At 42.2% G+C, this 15,713-nt stretch overlaps 1 protein-coding gene across 1 annotated transcript in view; it reads left to right on the top strand.

The window, feature by feature from the left end:
• The window catches only part of rab6ba (RAB6B, member RAS oncogene family a), a gene marked incomplete at its 3' end in the record, with an annotated part of 171,087 nt that overhangs the window by 154,817 nt on the left and 557 nt on the right, over positions 1 to 15,713 (top strand). The window contains exon 5 of the mRNA XM_079649958.1: positions 12,371 to 12,482. Within this exon, the coding sequence (XP_079506084.1) occupies positions 12,371 to 12,482 (112 nt within the window). The remainder of the gene's footprint in view (positions 1 to 12,370; positions 12,483 to 15,713) is intronic.

Below are 15,713 nucleotides of genomic sequence, written 5' to 3'. Positions count from 1 at the left end.
CTGCAAACATACATGTATGTGTACTGATGTTGTGAATTTTGATCAATATAGCTAGTGTTATGCTAGACTCTAAAGCAATATGTATTTAATACATTGCCTACCTGTCAAAGACTAGATAGACATCACTGGTCGTCAAGTGTGTGCGCAGATACTTTCGGAACAGGTCGAGGTAGTCTTGTACAGTTCCAGATGTTGGCCATGGCACTACCCAAAGGATAGCACATCCATCGAGGAATGTTGTGTGCACATCCTGTTCTGCGAGCCTTCGTGATACGTCTACCTTTAGGGCGTTTTTAAGGTTTGATTTTGTTTTAGCATCTCTCATGTTTCCTTGCTGATCGAACATAGCTGTTGGAACAGGCGCCAGTTCATGACACATGAGTGTGTCTGTGTCTAGATCCCGTGAACTACGTTGCAAGCCCATGGCCCGTGCATATATGACCTCTGTGTCAAACACGTTCGTGTCTCCTACTTTAATGTGTTTACGAGACAATGACATGGTGGTAACTAGTTTGGGTATGGTGGCATGGAATCCTGCAGGCCAGCTCTCCTCAAACGACTGCATCTGGGTATGACCTATTGCTGCTGCAGTGTCCACATTGATTGATTGGTGGGTCAAAATTTGTCCGGTAACAATATTCAGTAAGCCTTTGGGATGCTTGGGATCGAGTGGATCTGTACATAGTTCAAGTTTGTCACGCAGAGCTTGTCTGTCTTTAAGATCACCCTTGATTCTTCCTGGTGTTTCTTCCTTATGCTGAGTTTGGCTCTGTGAGTGATCTCGTTCTCTCATTTTGCTCAAGTCACGAATCACACTGTGACATGTGTGCAAGCTATACGCCCATGTCTTGAGGGTTTCTGGTTTGAGTGTTATTCCGACGATTCCACTTTTCCCTTTGCCGTACCGCATAAAGGTTGTTTCAATGGCCATATCGCTCCAAATGCCATTGAAAAGCCCAGAGTTATGGTGCATTGTATGCTGTCCCTTCATGAATTGATCGGAAACGTTCTTGGGAAGGCCATGCATTGATCGTAGATAGTACAATGCATACCGAGCATAGTGTACATGGCCTGCAGCGAAAAACAGCGGAATCATATCTTTGACAGTTGCTAGATGCAACGGCCAATCAGCCTCCCTCTCAGCACGGATGAACTGGAGAACGAGAAACATGGGTTTGATGAGACACTCCACCCAAAGCTTTGTTGTTCTACTCTGAGAAGCGAGGTCGTCCAAGATGTCGGTAAGATCAGCCATGCATTCTAGTTGGTGATTGGTGAAGATGGACCGAAGTAGTTCCTCAACTAGCATTCTGAGAGCTCTAACATTTTGTGGGAATTTTTTGCCACTCAGCATCTTCAGAACGCCACCAAACACAGGGCTAAGTATTTCAACAATGCCTGTGTCAGCCATAAGGGTGCCAATGGAACCACAATAACTCATTAATAAGTGCATTCCACCAAGACGAAGGTGGATATTTCCAAGTTGAATCGGATTTTCCCATTGGACATGTAAAGCTATGCGATAGAGTTGCAAGTCGGCTGTGAACACCACATACTCTTGTCCGACTTTATGCGATAGTTGCTGTGCTTTCTTCATTGCTGCCATCATTGTTGACGGATATGCTGGCGGCATGTCTATCAGAGGTAGATATACAATGTTGGTTTTTGGCTTGAGGGTGTGACCTTGCTCTCGACACAACCGGGTGTTGTAACCATTGAACTCTGGGCAGCCTACCCGTGTAACGACATCATTGAAAAATGCAAAGTCATTCTCGGCTGCTCTTTTCCGTGATACATCCATCATCACTTGGAGTTCTGATGAAAGTGAAGCAGTAGGTATGCTGGGCATCTCTGGTTTCTTTTGCCCATAGTATACAACAAATGAGTCGTTGTCGTCTGGTATTGGTTGGCACACTTCTTCCTTTTTGATTCGCCTGATGGTGTCAGGTCCTTGTACGTCTTCATAATGTGTTGATGGTTGCATGATAATCATGGCTAGAGAATGTGTGGATGCCTTGCCATTGGGGGTCGAAATATCTGTGTCGAAATTATCGGACACCACCTGCACCAAGCCTTGCTGTGCATCAGATATTCCTTGCTCAGTGAGATCATGTGCTACCGCAAGTGCAGCGGACTTCTTGAAACGCTGGATTTCATCGTAGCTGCATGTAACACGATAGTCATACATATGAGTCAGTAATTCCTTGGAGTCGTGCATCAATATGCCCAGTGCTACTTGAAGATCTGTTGCTCGATTAGTTACAATGCTTGTAATGATGTTTCCAATCAGCAGAGCTGCAATGATGTTTCCAATTTGGGAGAAATAGCTGTCAGCAGATCTTGCAAAGTGTCTGAAACCGACTGGCTGGCTATATGTTTATCAATGTGTTTGTTGTATGAAGATTTATCGTGCTCCACGGCCTTGCATTCTCGCACAACTTGTTTGCTGACTTTGGCAATACTTCGTGAGATGTCATCCTCTTCATCATCTTTCACTAGTTTGAGCGTTTTGGCAGTATTTTCTGTGAATGTGACTATGCTTGCAAAGCCTGGGGCGGATAGGACAAGAAGTTCACTGCCAAAATGCTGCCGCAGCTCTTCGAGAAGTCTTCGCCTACTAAGTGTCCTGCCAGAGTTGCTTGAGTATTCATGGAATAATTCGAGTGAGTTCCATATCCGATGTTTGTCAGCTTTCAGCTCCTTCAAAGTATGATCCAGGCCTATGTCAATGATCGCTCCAGTTGCTTGTTCAAGGTGATCATGTTGTGATAGATATTTGTTGGTGAAAAAGCGACTCATACAATCTCTGTGATAGCGTGCCTCCACTGCATGCAAGTCACTCAACGCACCTTGCACTCGATGCCTGACATCATTGGCCCAACTGTCTGCCCTGGAATCGCATTTCTCAAGTAAATACACCTTATATGGCTCTCCACTATGCTCCGAATGAGTAGAACGACAGAGGTACGCAGGTCGCCATCGTTCTGGATGTCGTTCATTCTTGTTTAGTTCACATAGCTGCCCGCAATACAGACAGTGGTGCATAAAGTCAAAGACGCTTGACGAACGGCGAAGGCGTTTTGTAGACGGTCCGGCTTCTTCATCAGTGTCAGCTTTCAAATATTTTGCCAAATTAGTTTTTGATGTGTACCGTGAAACACAATTTTTGTGATAGAACACACTCAGGTCTGGATCGGTGCTGAACTGAGTTTCCAGCTCAGTGAACAAACTGTCTTTGTACGTCTGGCTTGCTTGTATGATTGAGATTATCCGGGACGATCCGGCACTTTTAGAACATGGCTGCCTGTCATCACATTGGTCTCCGTATTTCGACTTGAATATGCACTGTTCATCCATCACTTCTGCAAAGAGACAAAGAACTATCATTACAATAATGGTTTCATCTGATTCCTTGTATCTGAAAACATATAAAACGACATATTGGTCATTATTGTCCCTTCTATAGTCATGGAGATATTAACACATCTGGATTTTAAGCGTTCGGTGGCGGCCATCTTGGATTTTCTCGATTTTCTCAATTTCCCCAAAGGTGAGAACTCCACACCCACCTGGATATCATTATATACATATAAATGATTAATAATCAGCAATAAAAAAAACTTTAACAGTCAAAACGAGGCTAGGCCAAATAATCCACTTTGGCTGCCGGACTATTAGGCCCTCAGAGAGGGCCTATAGGGCCCTGACGGCTCGCCACTGGTAAAAAATCTCTCATACACACATGTCAAACGCTCTCACAGACACACACAACAGCGTTGCAGTCGGGAAGAAAAGCAATGTGGAGCGGCATCTCACCACTTCATAAGGAATTTAACTGTGACACTTTTCAAAATCCCATTTGTGTCCCCCCACTTTACAAATAGGCCTATGTTTATTATTATTTTTTAACGCAAGCCGTCATCGCCACGGAGGAGCCAACAGCCTCTGTGAGCGAGTGAGACAGAGAGCTAGAGAGAGAGCGAGAGAGAGAGAGAGAGCGAGAGAGAGCGAGAGCGAGAGCGAGAGAGAGAGAGAGAGAGAGAGAGAGAGAGAGAGAGAGAGAGAGAGAGAGAGAGAGAGAGAGAGAGAGAGAGAGAGAGAGAGAGAGAGAGAGAGAGCACACCTTTATCTATTTAATAAAGTTCTAAAAAATAAAGTAAGAAATCCTTCCAATGTGTACTATAGGACAGTAAAAAAAAAACGGGTCCCACAGACCCAAACAGTACACAAAGGTTAAAGGTAGCATATAATAATGTTAAAATGTGCTAAATATATACACTGCAAAAAAACAAAAAAGAGGAGTAAAAGTAGCTCACGACTTGTTTTATTTTTTTTAAGTAGCTCTCATCCTAAAAAAGATATGAGACCCCTGTTATAGAACGGTACATTTGACAATTTTAAGCTTGGCCTACCATTTTATTGGAGCGATGAGGAACAGGTGGGGCTTGAAAAGGCCCACCTGTTCAAAGTGGGGAATGACAGAAAAAGTTTGAGAACCACTGCTATAAGTGATCTCAACAATAAAACTGTTTAGTGCAGGATGTACAAAGATATTAATAGGAGGAGATGCAAAACAGAAAAACGAATTAACCTTTATTTAAACATTAAATAATACTTTAGATTAAGGTCTTCTTTTAAATAAGAAAAAAGCTTTGGGGGTATCTATTTACAGATAAATATTAAGCCTGACAAATTACTTAATGTCTAATATATTGCTTTCCTGCAATGTTAACTATGTTGAAGCACTTATTTTAACTGATATTATACATATGAATTATACTCTTATGTACTGTATGTAGATAGTATAAGAAATGTGCAGAATATGACAGTTTAATGGTGGAGGTATACACACATATTGATAGATGTCTTAGATAGATGTCACTGTTGAGGAACCTCAGCTGCGACCCAAGTTTTTCATTTATTGCATAACTACACCATAGTTGTGTATATGATATGTCAATAAACCTTAGGAATCTTGAAAGGGATGTGCAAAATAGCCATAATATACCGTTTTTAATTAACTATTAGTAGAGAATAACGAGTAATGAATATACTTTAATACTCGTTTCCATTCATGTCAATTGCAGATAAATGTTTAGTCTTCTCAAGCACCAACTATCAAATATCTCTCCTGATTGTTGGCACTTAACAATCACCCTCCCTGCATTTTACTCAGGTGTAACTAAAGTCTGATTTAAGGGTTGTTTATATTTCTCATCATTAATCAGAATCTGCAAACTAACTCCAATAAATGTAGTGGAGTAAAAATACCAGGTTAACCTCTGAATTGTAGTGGAGTAGAATTACAAAGTAACAATGAGCTGTCACGTGGGTATATATTAATGCTGTGCATTATGGACACAAGCGATTTTCACCCATTTATTAATTATATGTTGTACATTTGATAACACCAATGTGTTTAATACTGGCAACTTCTAATTGTGGGAAAAACGAAAATGTTCAGAGACGTCCCATAGAACATTTTGCGAAACACAATAGCCAGCATGTGTAGTTCTGGGGGGGCGTTCAATTCCAGTTTTGGATAGTCTGGCGTGGTTTTGTTCCATTTCACACAGCTGTTTGACGCTCGGCGTAACCTTGGCACACTGCCACTCCTGCCAATCCCAAAGCTTGAAGATTAATCACAGGAACAGTAGTACTAAACGATAGCTGGGGATTATGGGTAGTGTAGTTTCTTCGGCCATCCTAAACTCAGAAATGTTTTTACGATTTCATATAGCATGAACACCATATCCCTACATGCATTGCGGCTAAAACATCCAATCAGCGTGCATAAACCATAGCTGAGGATCTTGGGTAATCAGTGCAGTGGCTGTGTATCTGTGTATCGCGTCTGTTTCTGGTTATTTTTATTTTGAAATTCAGTTCCTGACGTACGCCAAAAAAGCCAGAGATTATGGAATTAAACAAATAAATAAAAACAAGGATAATTGTGTGTTATTGGTGCGTAAATAACAGTGTGTTATTTAGAAAAGAATAACAAATACCGTTTTCAGTATTGAGGCTCTGAGCCCCATTTCTTTTCCTCACAGATGACAAAAAAAGTCCGACATTATACGATTTAAATTGAAAACAATGGTCGTGGCTTGCTATTGAGTAAGAACATGTTTTTATGAACCCCACAGCTTCCGGTCTTCCAAGACCCGGACGGACAAAAAGACGTGCTTCAGGCACGAAACATACTACCAATAGAAATACATTGCTTTTAACACGAATCCATAGATGAAATGTCGTGACTATAACACGAAATGCCGTGAGACTGGGTTGACATATCCCTTATCTACTGTGCAAATCTAAGAGGATTAAACGTTTTTCATTACTCAATACTCAATATCTCCTGGCCACCAGCATAGCAAGAGACTAATATATGAGTTTATTGATATTCATATTTCACTAATTCGCTAAAGTAAGATTAGTAAAGTTTGACCAACGTAAAATGCATCAAAGCCCGTATACAACATTTGAATATCATAAGTACCCTTAGCTGCTGGCCAAGCCCTTATAAATGTGTTATACATGCAATTATTTATCTGTTATCATACTGAAGTTATCTTTTGTTACCTGTTAACTGTCATCACAGTTAGTGTTAATCTCTCCCTCACTTTGAAGACCAAAGCTCACTGTAATCCTGAATCACTCCTGACAGATGGACGGGAGGCACAGCAGCACTCTGATGGACAGATGTGTTCATGACAACTTATATATATTTACTTTTAATGCATTGACAGTGCCTATAATGAGACAATAACAGGCTACAGATGCGGACATATACAATTTCAGAATCAAACAAGTATGAGAGCACTCTCATAATAACGTAACACAATCAGAGACTGGATATATCCCCCCCCCCCTCTCTCTCTGTTCGCTCAAATGGGGAATTGAAATTACGGGCCAAAAATTGTACAAGTATTAAAAGTAAGCATTGGACACCAAACCAACTGAGACCCGTCTGTCCGCCGTATCTACGCACTGTACAACACACACCTACACACTGTACCACACACACACCTACACACTTAACACACACACCTACTGCTCCTAAAGCATAATCAGGCTACAGCCGTTGTGTATTTTATTATGTGAAGCACTAAATGGTCTTAGAAAAATATTGACTCTTTGTTTGTAGATATCTACTAAACTACAGCATACAAATACAGAGAGTAATGTAGGCCTGTTATACTGAGTGATATATATTTTTACACACTGCTCTGCTTTCTGCACGGACCTCACAGCTGTTCTCACTGTAAACATCGCGTCGCGATGAAAGCAGACAGTTACTAAAATAATATCCAAGGGATGCATGCAGAGCTGTCATTGGCTGAGATAAGTCCGGCCGTGCGTCACGCCTCTACCGTTCCCGGAAATGCATCCGTGGAGGAGCCGTGGAAGATGCATCAGTGTCTCCTCGGTTAGAGCTCCTCCAGAGAGCCTCCTCGATGCTCGATGCTCGATGCTCGATGCTCGGTCCTAGAAAGTGCATTTAGAGAAATTAGATGTCCTTCAAAATGGGAAACCTCTATTGACTAGAGTGGCTGCGATCTGTGCGAACGCCGCGGCGCAGCCATAACGCAGCCCACCATACTATTGCCATAACGCGACGCAGACGGACCCGGTGGAAATTAGGGGTAACGCGGCCGTAACGCGGACCCGGTGGATCACACAAATGATCCCAATACGTATGATTGTATGAAAAAATCTTAAAATAAATATAAATATGTTTATTATTACATTACATTGCATTTAGCTGACGCTTTTATCCAAAGCGACTTACAATAAGTACATTCGACCAGGAAGATACAACCTTGAAGAAAACAGAATCATATAAGTACATCAGGTTTCATAGAGCTAAACATTTCAAGTGCTACTCAACTGGCTATAGATACGCCAGCCCTTTATTAGTATATAAGTGCTTTGTTAGTAATTCTATCGCTCGAAGTGGAGTCGAAAGAGATGAGTTTTCAGTCTGCGCCGGAAGATGTGCAAGCTATCTGATGTGCAAGCTATCTGATGTCCTGATTTCAATGGGGAGCTCATTCCACCATTTTGGAGCCAGGATAGCAAACCCACGTGTTTTTGCTGATGGGAACTTGGGTCCCCCTCGCAGTGCGGGTGCAGCGAGCTGTTTGGCCGATGCAGAGCGGAGTGCACGTGCTGGGGTGTACGGTTTAACCATGTCCTGGATGTAGGAAGGACCAGATCCATTCGCAGCATGGTACGCAAGTACCAGTGTCTTGAAGTGGATTCTAGCAGTTACCGGAAGCCAGTGAAGGGAGCGGAGGAGCGGCGTGGTTTGGGAGAATTTAGGAAGGTTGAAGACCAGACGAGCCGCTGCATTCTGGATGAGCTGCAGAGGTCGGATGGCACATGCAGGTAGACCAGCCAGGAGGGAGTTGCAGTAGTCGAGGCGTGAGATGACGAGAGCCTGGACCAGAACCTGCACTGATTTCTGAGTCAGCTGGGGACGTATCCTCCTGATGTTGTAAAGCGTGTATCTGCAGCAGCGGGTTGTAGCAGCAATGCTTGCAGTGAAGGACAGTTTGTTATCTAGGATCACACCCAGATTCCTTGCAGTCTGAGTCGGGGAAACAATAGAGGTGCCGATGTTGATTGTTAGGTCAAGAGTCGGACAATCTTTTCCCGGAAGGAAAAGCAGTTCAGTCTTGTCAAGGTTAAGCTTGAGGTGATGAGCAGACATCCACCGAGAGATGTCTGCTCGGCAAGCAGAGATGCGTGCGACGACTTGGGTCTCTGAGCGGGGAAAGGACAGAATTAGTTGGATGTCGTCAGCGTAGCAGTGGTATGAAAAACCATGCGGGCTAATGACAGATCCATGCGAGTTTGTGTACAAGGAGAAGAGGAGGGGACCAAGAACAGATCCCTGAGGGACCCCTGTAGTTAATTGACAAGGGTCCGACTCGGAGCCTCTCCAAGTTACCCTTTAGGTGCAGTCTTTGAGGTATGAGGTGAGGAGAGAAAGTGCAGTGCCTGAAACTCCAAGTTCTTGGAGAGTACGAAGGAGGATCTGATGGTTCACCGTGTCGAATGCAGCAGACAGGTCCAGAAGGATGATGACAGAGGAGAGGGAGGTTGCTTTAACAGTGTGCAGTTCCTCAGAGGCAATAAGGAGAGCAGTTTCTGTTGAGTGACCTGCCTTGAAACCAGACTGGTGCGGATCCAGAAGGTTGTTCTGATGGAGATAACAGGAGAGTTGTTTAAAGACAGCGTGTTCAAGTGTTTTAGACAGGAACGGGAGGAGAGAGACAGGCCTGTAGTTTATAACAGCAGACGGGTTGAGAGTGGGTTTCTTTAGGAGAGGCTTTACTCTTGCCTCCTTGAGACTGTTTGGAAAGTGACCAGAAGTTAGAGAAGTGTTGATGAAATGGGTGAGAAACGGTAGAATATCAGGAGCGATAGTCTGAAGGAGATTTGAGGGGACAGGGTCCAGAGGACAGGTGGTAGGACGGGCAGAGGTAACGAGGGTGAGAACCTCACTTGGAGAGAGACGGGAGAAGGAGGTCAGTGTGTGGGTGAAAGGAGGGTCTGGTGACCCAGCGGTGAGTAAAGGTGAGTCAGAAAAAGAAGAGCGAATATCATCAACCTTTTTTTCAAAGTGGTTAACAAAGTCGCTTGACAGAAGGGAGGAGGGGGAAGGGGCTTTGGGGGGTCCAAGAGTGTGGAGAAGATAGAAAATAGTTTTTTGGGATTGGAATAGGAAGATTGGATCTTATCTTCAAAGAAAGTGCTTTTTGCCTTTTTTTTGAGAGATCGAAGCAGAGAAAGAGGAGAGGAGAGCCTGATAGGTTAGGAGGTCGTCATGGTGTTTGGATTTCCACCATTTCCGCTCTGCTGCCCGAAGGATGGTTCTATTCGCACGCAGTGCGTCATTTAGCAAGGGAGCAGGAGGGGACTGACGAGCCTGCCGAGATGTGAGAGGACAGAGAGAGTCCAGAGAGGATGAGAGAGTAGAGAGGAGAGTTTCTACAGCAGAGTTTGGAGGCAGGAGTTGGAACGAATCAGAGGAAGGGAGGGCTGAGAGCACCGATGAGGCAAAGGTAGAGGGGGAGAGGGAACGAAGATTACGGCGGACAGGTGCCGGATGAGAAGGATTCGGTTGTTATGTTTGGAAAGGGGTAGAGAGAATGAAATGAAGAAGTGATCGGATGTGTGGAGCGGGTTTACAGAGAGGTTAGAAGTAGTGCAGTTCCTTGAGAATATGAGATCAAGGACATTGCAAGCGTTATGAGTTGATGGGGATGAGACAGTGAGAAAGCAAAGGCGGTTAACAGAGATGTTAGTTCGTTTATCTTCCCTGTCTGGAGGTTGAAGTCTCCGAGAAGTACAGGGGAGGGCCAGTTTCAGGGATGTGTGAGAGGAGATTATCTAATCCCTCCAAGAAGTCCCCCAAGGCGCCTGGTGGACGGTAGAGAACCACAATGGTTAATTGTATAGGATGGGTTACTGTGACGCCGGCATGGAATTCAAAGGTGGAAGGAGTGAAGTTAGGTAGCTTGAAGAGGGAAAAGCTCCAGTTGGGAGAGAGCAGGAGACCAGTGCCACCTCCTCTGCCAGAGGGTCTGGGTGTATGGGAGAAGGAATATGCTGTGGAGAGAGCTGCTGGGGTGGATGTGTTGGATGGAGTGATCCAGGTCTCCGTGAGAGCAAGGAAATCCAGAGACTGCAGGGAAGCGTAGCCAGGGATGAAGTCAGCCTTAGGAACAGCTGACTGGCAGTTCCAAAGGCCCCCTGAAACGAGATGTTGGATCTAAGTGGAGCATGTGGGATAGACAAGAGCAGACCGGTTATATTGATTAGGAGATACACGGGGCCAGTGATAATTGGGAGAGGACACATGAACAGGAATGGAGAAAATACACATGATTATAGCATGAGGGGCTAAAAAACCAAAGAGAATTGAATAAAACAAAAGAAAACACCAGCGATACGTAGCTTAATCTAAGTAGGATTTGCCTCCTCTTTGCCTCCCTCGTGACTCCCACAGGACTCCAATGTCTTTGTCAGTCTTACTCCCACAGGACTCCAATGTCTTCACCTGGCTGACGATGAAGCTGACGCTCCAGGAAAGAGCCACCTAAGATGGACACCTAATTGCTGAGTTCTCACAGCTGTGGGGGCACGCCCCTCTAATTAGTTAACTCTCTTCAGCTGATGGGCGACAGCAGAGTGTTCCTGCCTATTGTAATGCAGGGTTGAGGCGCGTGACCCACTGAGACCTGTGTAACAGGTTGAGTTGAGCAGATCTGAGATTTAAAATCTCTCAGAAATTGCCGTTTTAGCTATAATAACTACAGAACAATTATACAGAGTAGAATAAATGAAACAGAGAAGTCTATTTAAACAAGAATATAACTTACAGTGATTGCTGAGTCAGTAGGTAGTGTCCTCACCGGGTCAAGATGCACACATATTATAAACGTTAGTCCTTAACATGTATCACTGTGTATATCACCTTTAAACATATTTTAAAAGTGTAAGAAACCCCACACAGCTCAGTAAAGACTGTGAAATGTTGACCTTATTTGATCATTTCAGTAAAAACTAACGTCCATATTTATTTTTTTGATTATAATACTGATGAACGTTCAAAACAAAGCACTTTGGAAACTTACCACATACGTTTTAAAATGCTTATTAACAAGCACCGTAACTTTCATTATATAATTTCTCTGTCATAATCGGTTTCCGTGAACGGCCAAATATCCCCTCGCCTTAAATGCTGCAGCCGCAAGGCATTGTGGGGCAGCATTTTCTCATTTTCTTTCATAAAGGAAGATCCAGTGGTTCCTAAGCTAAAGAAGGTTATAATGGAAGTTTGAAACCTCCTTTCCTATCATCTAGAATTCCAACGGCTCTTATCATGGCGGCCACTGAGGGACTTCTGGGTCATTTCACTCCGTTAGGAAGGTTCCTAAGCCAAACTGACAATTCGACTTCAGCCTTAGACTGCATGTCAGCCAGCCTGAAACATTACGGATGTGGCAAGGTCAAAGGGATTTATTAAGAACTTGGACATGCCACAGAGCTGGGCCTGTTCACTGTAATATGATTTATTATGCAATTCTAATGCTCTGTGAAACATCTAGTATCAACTATCAGCTCTAACTTGTGATCATGATATGTTGGACGTTTCATACAATCCACCGCATGTGGTTTTATCTTCTTCTTGCATAAATAATCAGCAAAACCATGTTAAACAAAGTGTGAATGTTTTTGTGGCCGTAAATTTCATATTGAAACCCAGATTAAATGTTAATGGTTTTGCTGATGCTACTGAATTGTACAAACAGCATCTTTAATCTGACTCCTCGTTTTGTTTAATTTTTCCCAACAGATGTTAATTCATTCCAGCAGACATCAAAATGGATCGAGGATGTGAGAACAGAGAGAGGAAGTGATGTCATCATTATGCTGGTTGGCAATAAAACAGACCTGTCCGATAAGAGGTATGTAATTAAATCAAATCAATTTTTATTTATATAGCACATTTATAAACGATTTTTGGCCGAGCCAAAGTGCTGTACATATAATAAAAATAGCCTACAGTAGAGACACTTTACAGCAAATACAACAGCACAGATTGTTCAGAATATCAGTATGAGAAAAACCTAGTTACAGCTGGAAAAACGTAGTTACAGCTGGACCTGCGTTTTAAAACAGTTCTTGTTACTAGGCATGTCCCAAAACCAGAAATGTAACGTTCTTTTCCAATACCAGTAAAATTCCAAGATTCTCTAAAACAATTAAACATTACATTAGATCTTTGTTACCCCGCTCCAGGTAATGTAAACCAGCCCCATGTTTTCACCATGCGGTAATATATAATGTAACTTTAAAATGGAAAAACAGGGTTCTTCCCCTGGATGTGACGATAGTGAGTGCATCTCCATAGTAGCTGTGGAACCTATTTTAGTCTGCGTGAGGTACTCTTAGCAAGAAACATAATTTTTGCATCAGCTTAGTACCAAGATATCAGTTCTTGTGACATCCCTTTTTTCACTGAACAAACTGAAACCCTGACTTTAATTAAATGTATTATAACAGATTTCACATAACTTTATTAGGTTAGTTGAAAGCACTAGTTATGTAAACTATAAATTCTTGCTTTCAACTAACCTAATACATTTCACTTATGTGAACTTTGTTGACATAATACATTATTAAAGTCAGTTTAAGTTTTTTCAGTCCAGTATTGTTGTCACTTTGTGGTTGCTTTGTCTCTCTTTGTAGTCCTTTAGTGTTTGTATGTGGTTGTTTTAAGTTTCCTTGGTTGTTTTGGGCCGTTTGAGTGACATTTTGTAGATGACGGCCGGGGGAGGGGGGGGCCTGACACTTTGGAACCCTGGGCCCTTGTAGTAATCCATCCACTTTTGCATCATATCCTTTCTTTAAAGTCAGCATTTCTTTTTATGTCTTGACTCCATGAACACCATGATGTACAAAGTGTCAGTCTAGGAACATTGAGTGGAGCACAGTACCTGGAGAACAGAACCTGATGAACCCGTCAGATGTTCATCTGACCTGAGAGCAACTCGCTTAATAACTCTGTTAAAAGACACACTGATTATCAAGAGAACATAACTCCTTAATACTTTACCATATTAACTTAATATTAACACCACATTGTATTAATATGGGTAAAATAAATGAATGCTTGCTACATTATATATGAAATAACTAAATGAATAACTCGTTAGAACTGGTTGTGCTTAGTGTTGTCATAGTAATTAACGTGGAACATTAAGCTTCTCAGCTGCTCCTATGACTTTGAAAGGAGAACATAACTTGTGGAAATTACTCACAGACATAGCCCCTGGTGAAATATCTATGTACGAGATAAAATGCTGATGAAACACAATGTCCCATAGATCGGAAAAGGAAAAGGAAATTAATTTCTGTAGGGTATTTTTTTTATAAAAGGATGAAATTAGATGACACAAAAAAGTAATATACAGTAGTGGGAAATAAAAGGAGAATTTAACATATGACAAATTGTGTGCATGGGACACAATGCATTAAACAGCTTTACCAAAAATACTTTGTTAGAAGAAGTGATGGGGACACTTTTTTCTGATTTAAAATACTACTGCATTAAGCTCCCCCGCAAATAATCCATACATATACATACAGTATGTTTACAATACTTTTTTGGCAACTTGTGAAGTAACTATGCTACTGTACGCTGCTTACGGAATAATAATTGCTTGACTCTATTCAATTTTTACTAATATTAAATGTGTTGCAGTCCAAATTGCACTACTTGGGTTACCAGAAATACACCCAAAAAGTGTGAACAGTCCTCGAGATTGTACATGTTCTCTTGTGCAAATAAGCCTCAAAGTGAACAATTATTCTCTATTACTCTATTTTCTGATTTTTTTTAACACATTTTCCTCATGCAAAGTTCCTTATACATTTCCCAAGCGCCCAACAGTATCAATGGCACAGTCCTTCAAGAAGTATGGACAATTAGCTGAACTACTTAAATCGTATCGGTTATTCCACAACAGAGTAGTGCAGTCAGCACTACTCTGGATTACACTTGCAATTCGTTTTTTGTCAGAATTTTTTTTATTGTTTCCATTAGCTTGTATTTATGGATTTGAACGGTAAATCTGTTAGAGTCCGGGGTTATAGAGGCTTCAATTTCTCAATATCCTGCAAGATCCCCCTCTCCAGGGTGCTGGCAGAGAGAGACACTTGATTTCAAGTTTGCACAGCATATTATGAGCAACTACAAAATGCAATCCCTGAAGAAATTGCTAGTGGGAATGCTTTATGCTGAAAAGCTGACGCTGAATTGGTAGTCTGAAATGTAATGTGAAAGAAGAAAGTGACAAATTTAGATTGAAATGATCCATGAACACTGGGGGCTTGAATGTGTGATAAGAGAAGAAAATAAAGTAAAAAAGCTTGGAAAAGCAGCAGAATATTTGAACTGCAAACTATTGAACTAACTTGATGACGAATTATCTGTCGCCATGGCAACGGTATTTGATGACACCCCATAATACGCTTAGATGTTTTGATGGCTGCATCGTTACCAAACCTGTGAAGTTTTGGGCCGTTTGGAGCATTTTCACTGAAGTTATGAGAAAACTGTGTTTCATAGCGAGCATTGTGTTGCCATGGCAATTACATTTGAAGACATTTCAAAACTGTCATGTAGATGTTTTCACGGCTGGACTGTTAGCACACGTGAAGTTTGAGCACTTTTTGACCATTTTCATAGGAGTTATAGCAATATCGTGTTTTACAGCGAGGGATGTGTTGCCATGGCATCAGCTTTTGAGGAAAACTCACTAATGGCACATAGACATGTTGAGGGCTGGACCATTAACTGTCATCTGAAGTTTGGTGGTGTTTTGACCATTTTCATATCAGTTACGACAACATCGTGTTTTTTGGCGAGGGATGCGTTTCCATGGAAACAGCCTATGGTGAGATCTCAGATTTGGCTTAGAGCTGTTGAGGCAAGGACCGGTGATATACAAGCGAAGTTTGGGGACGATCGGACCGTGTCCATTGGAGTTACAGCGACATCGTGTTTCATGGCGAGGGATGCGTTTCCATGGAAACGGCATATGATAACACCCCATAATTGACATAGAGCTGTTGAGGGCCGAACCATTAACCATTATCTGAAGTCTGGTGCTGTTTTAGACCATTTGCATAGG

Source organism: Notothenia rossii, assembly GCF_949606895.1.
Source record: "Notothenia rossii genome assembly, chromosome: 1".
NCBI classification, from domain to species: domain Eukaryota; kingdom Metazoa; phylum Chordata; class Actinopteri; order Perciformes; family Nototheniidae; genus Notothenia; species Notothenia rossii.
Note: the sequence above shows the minus strand (reverse complement) of the source record. Positions and strands in the feature narration are given on the sequence as shown.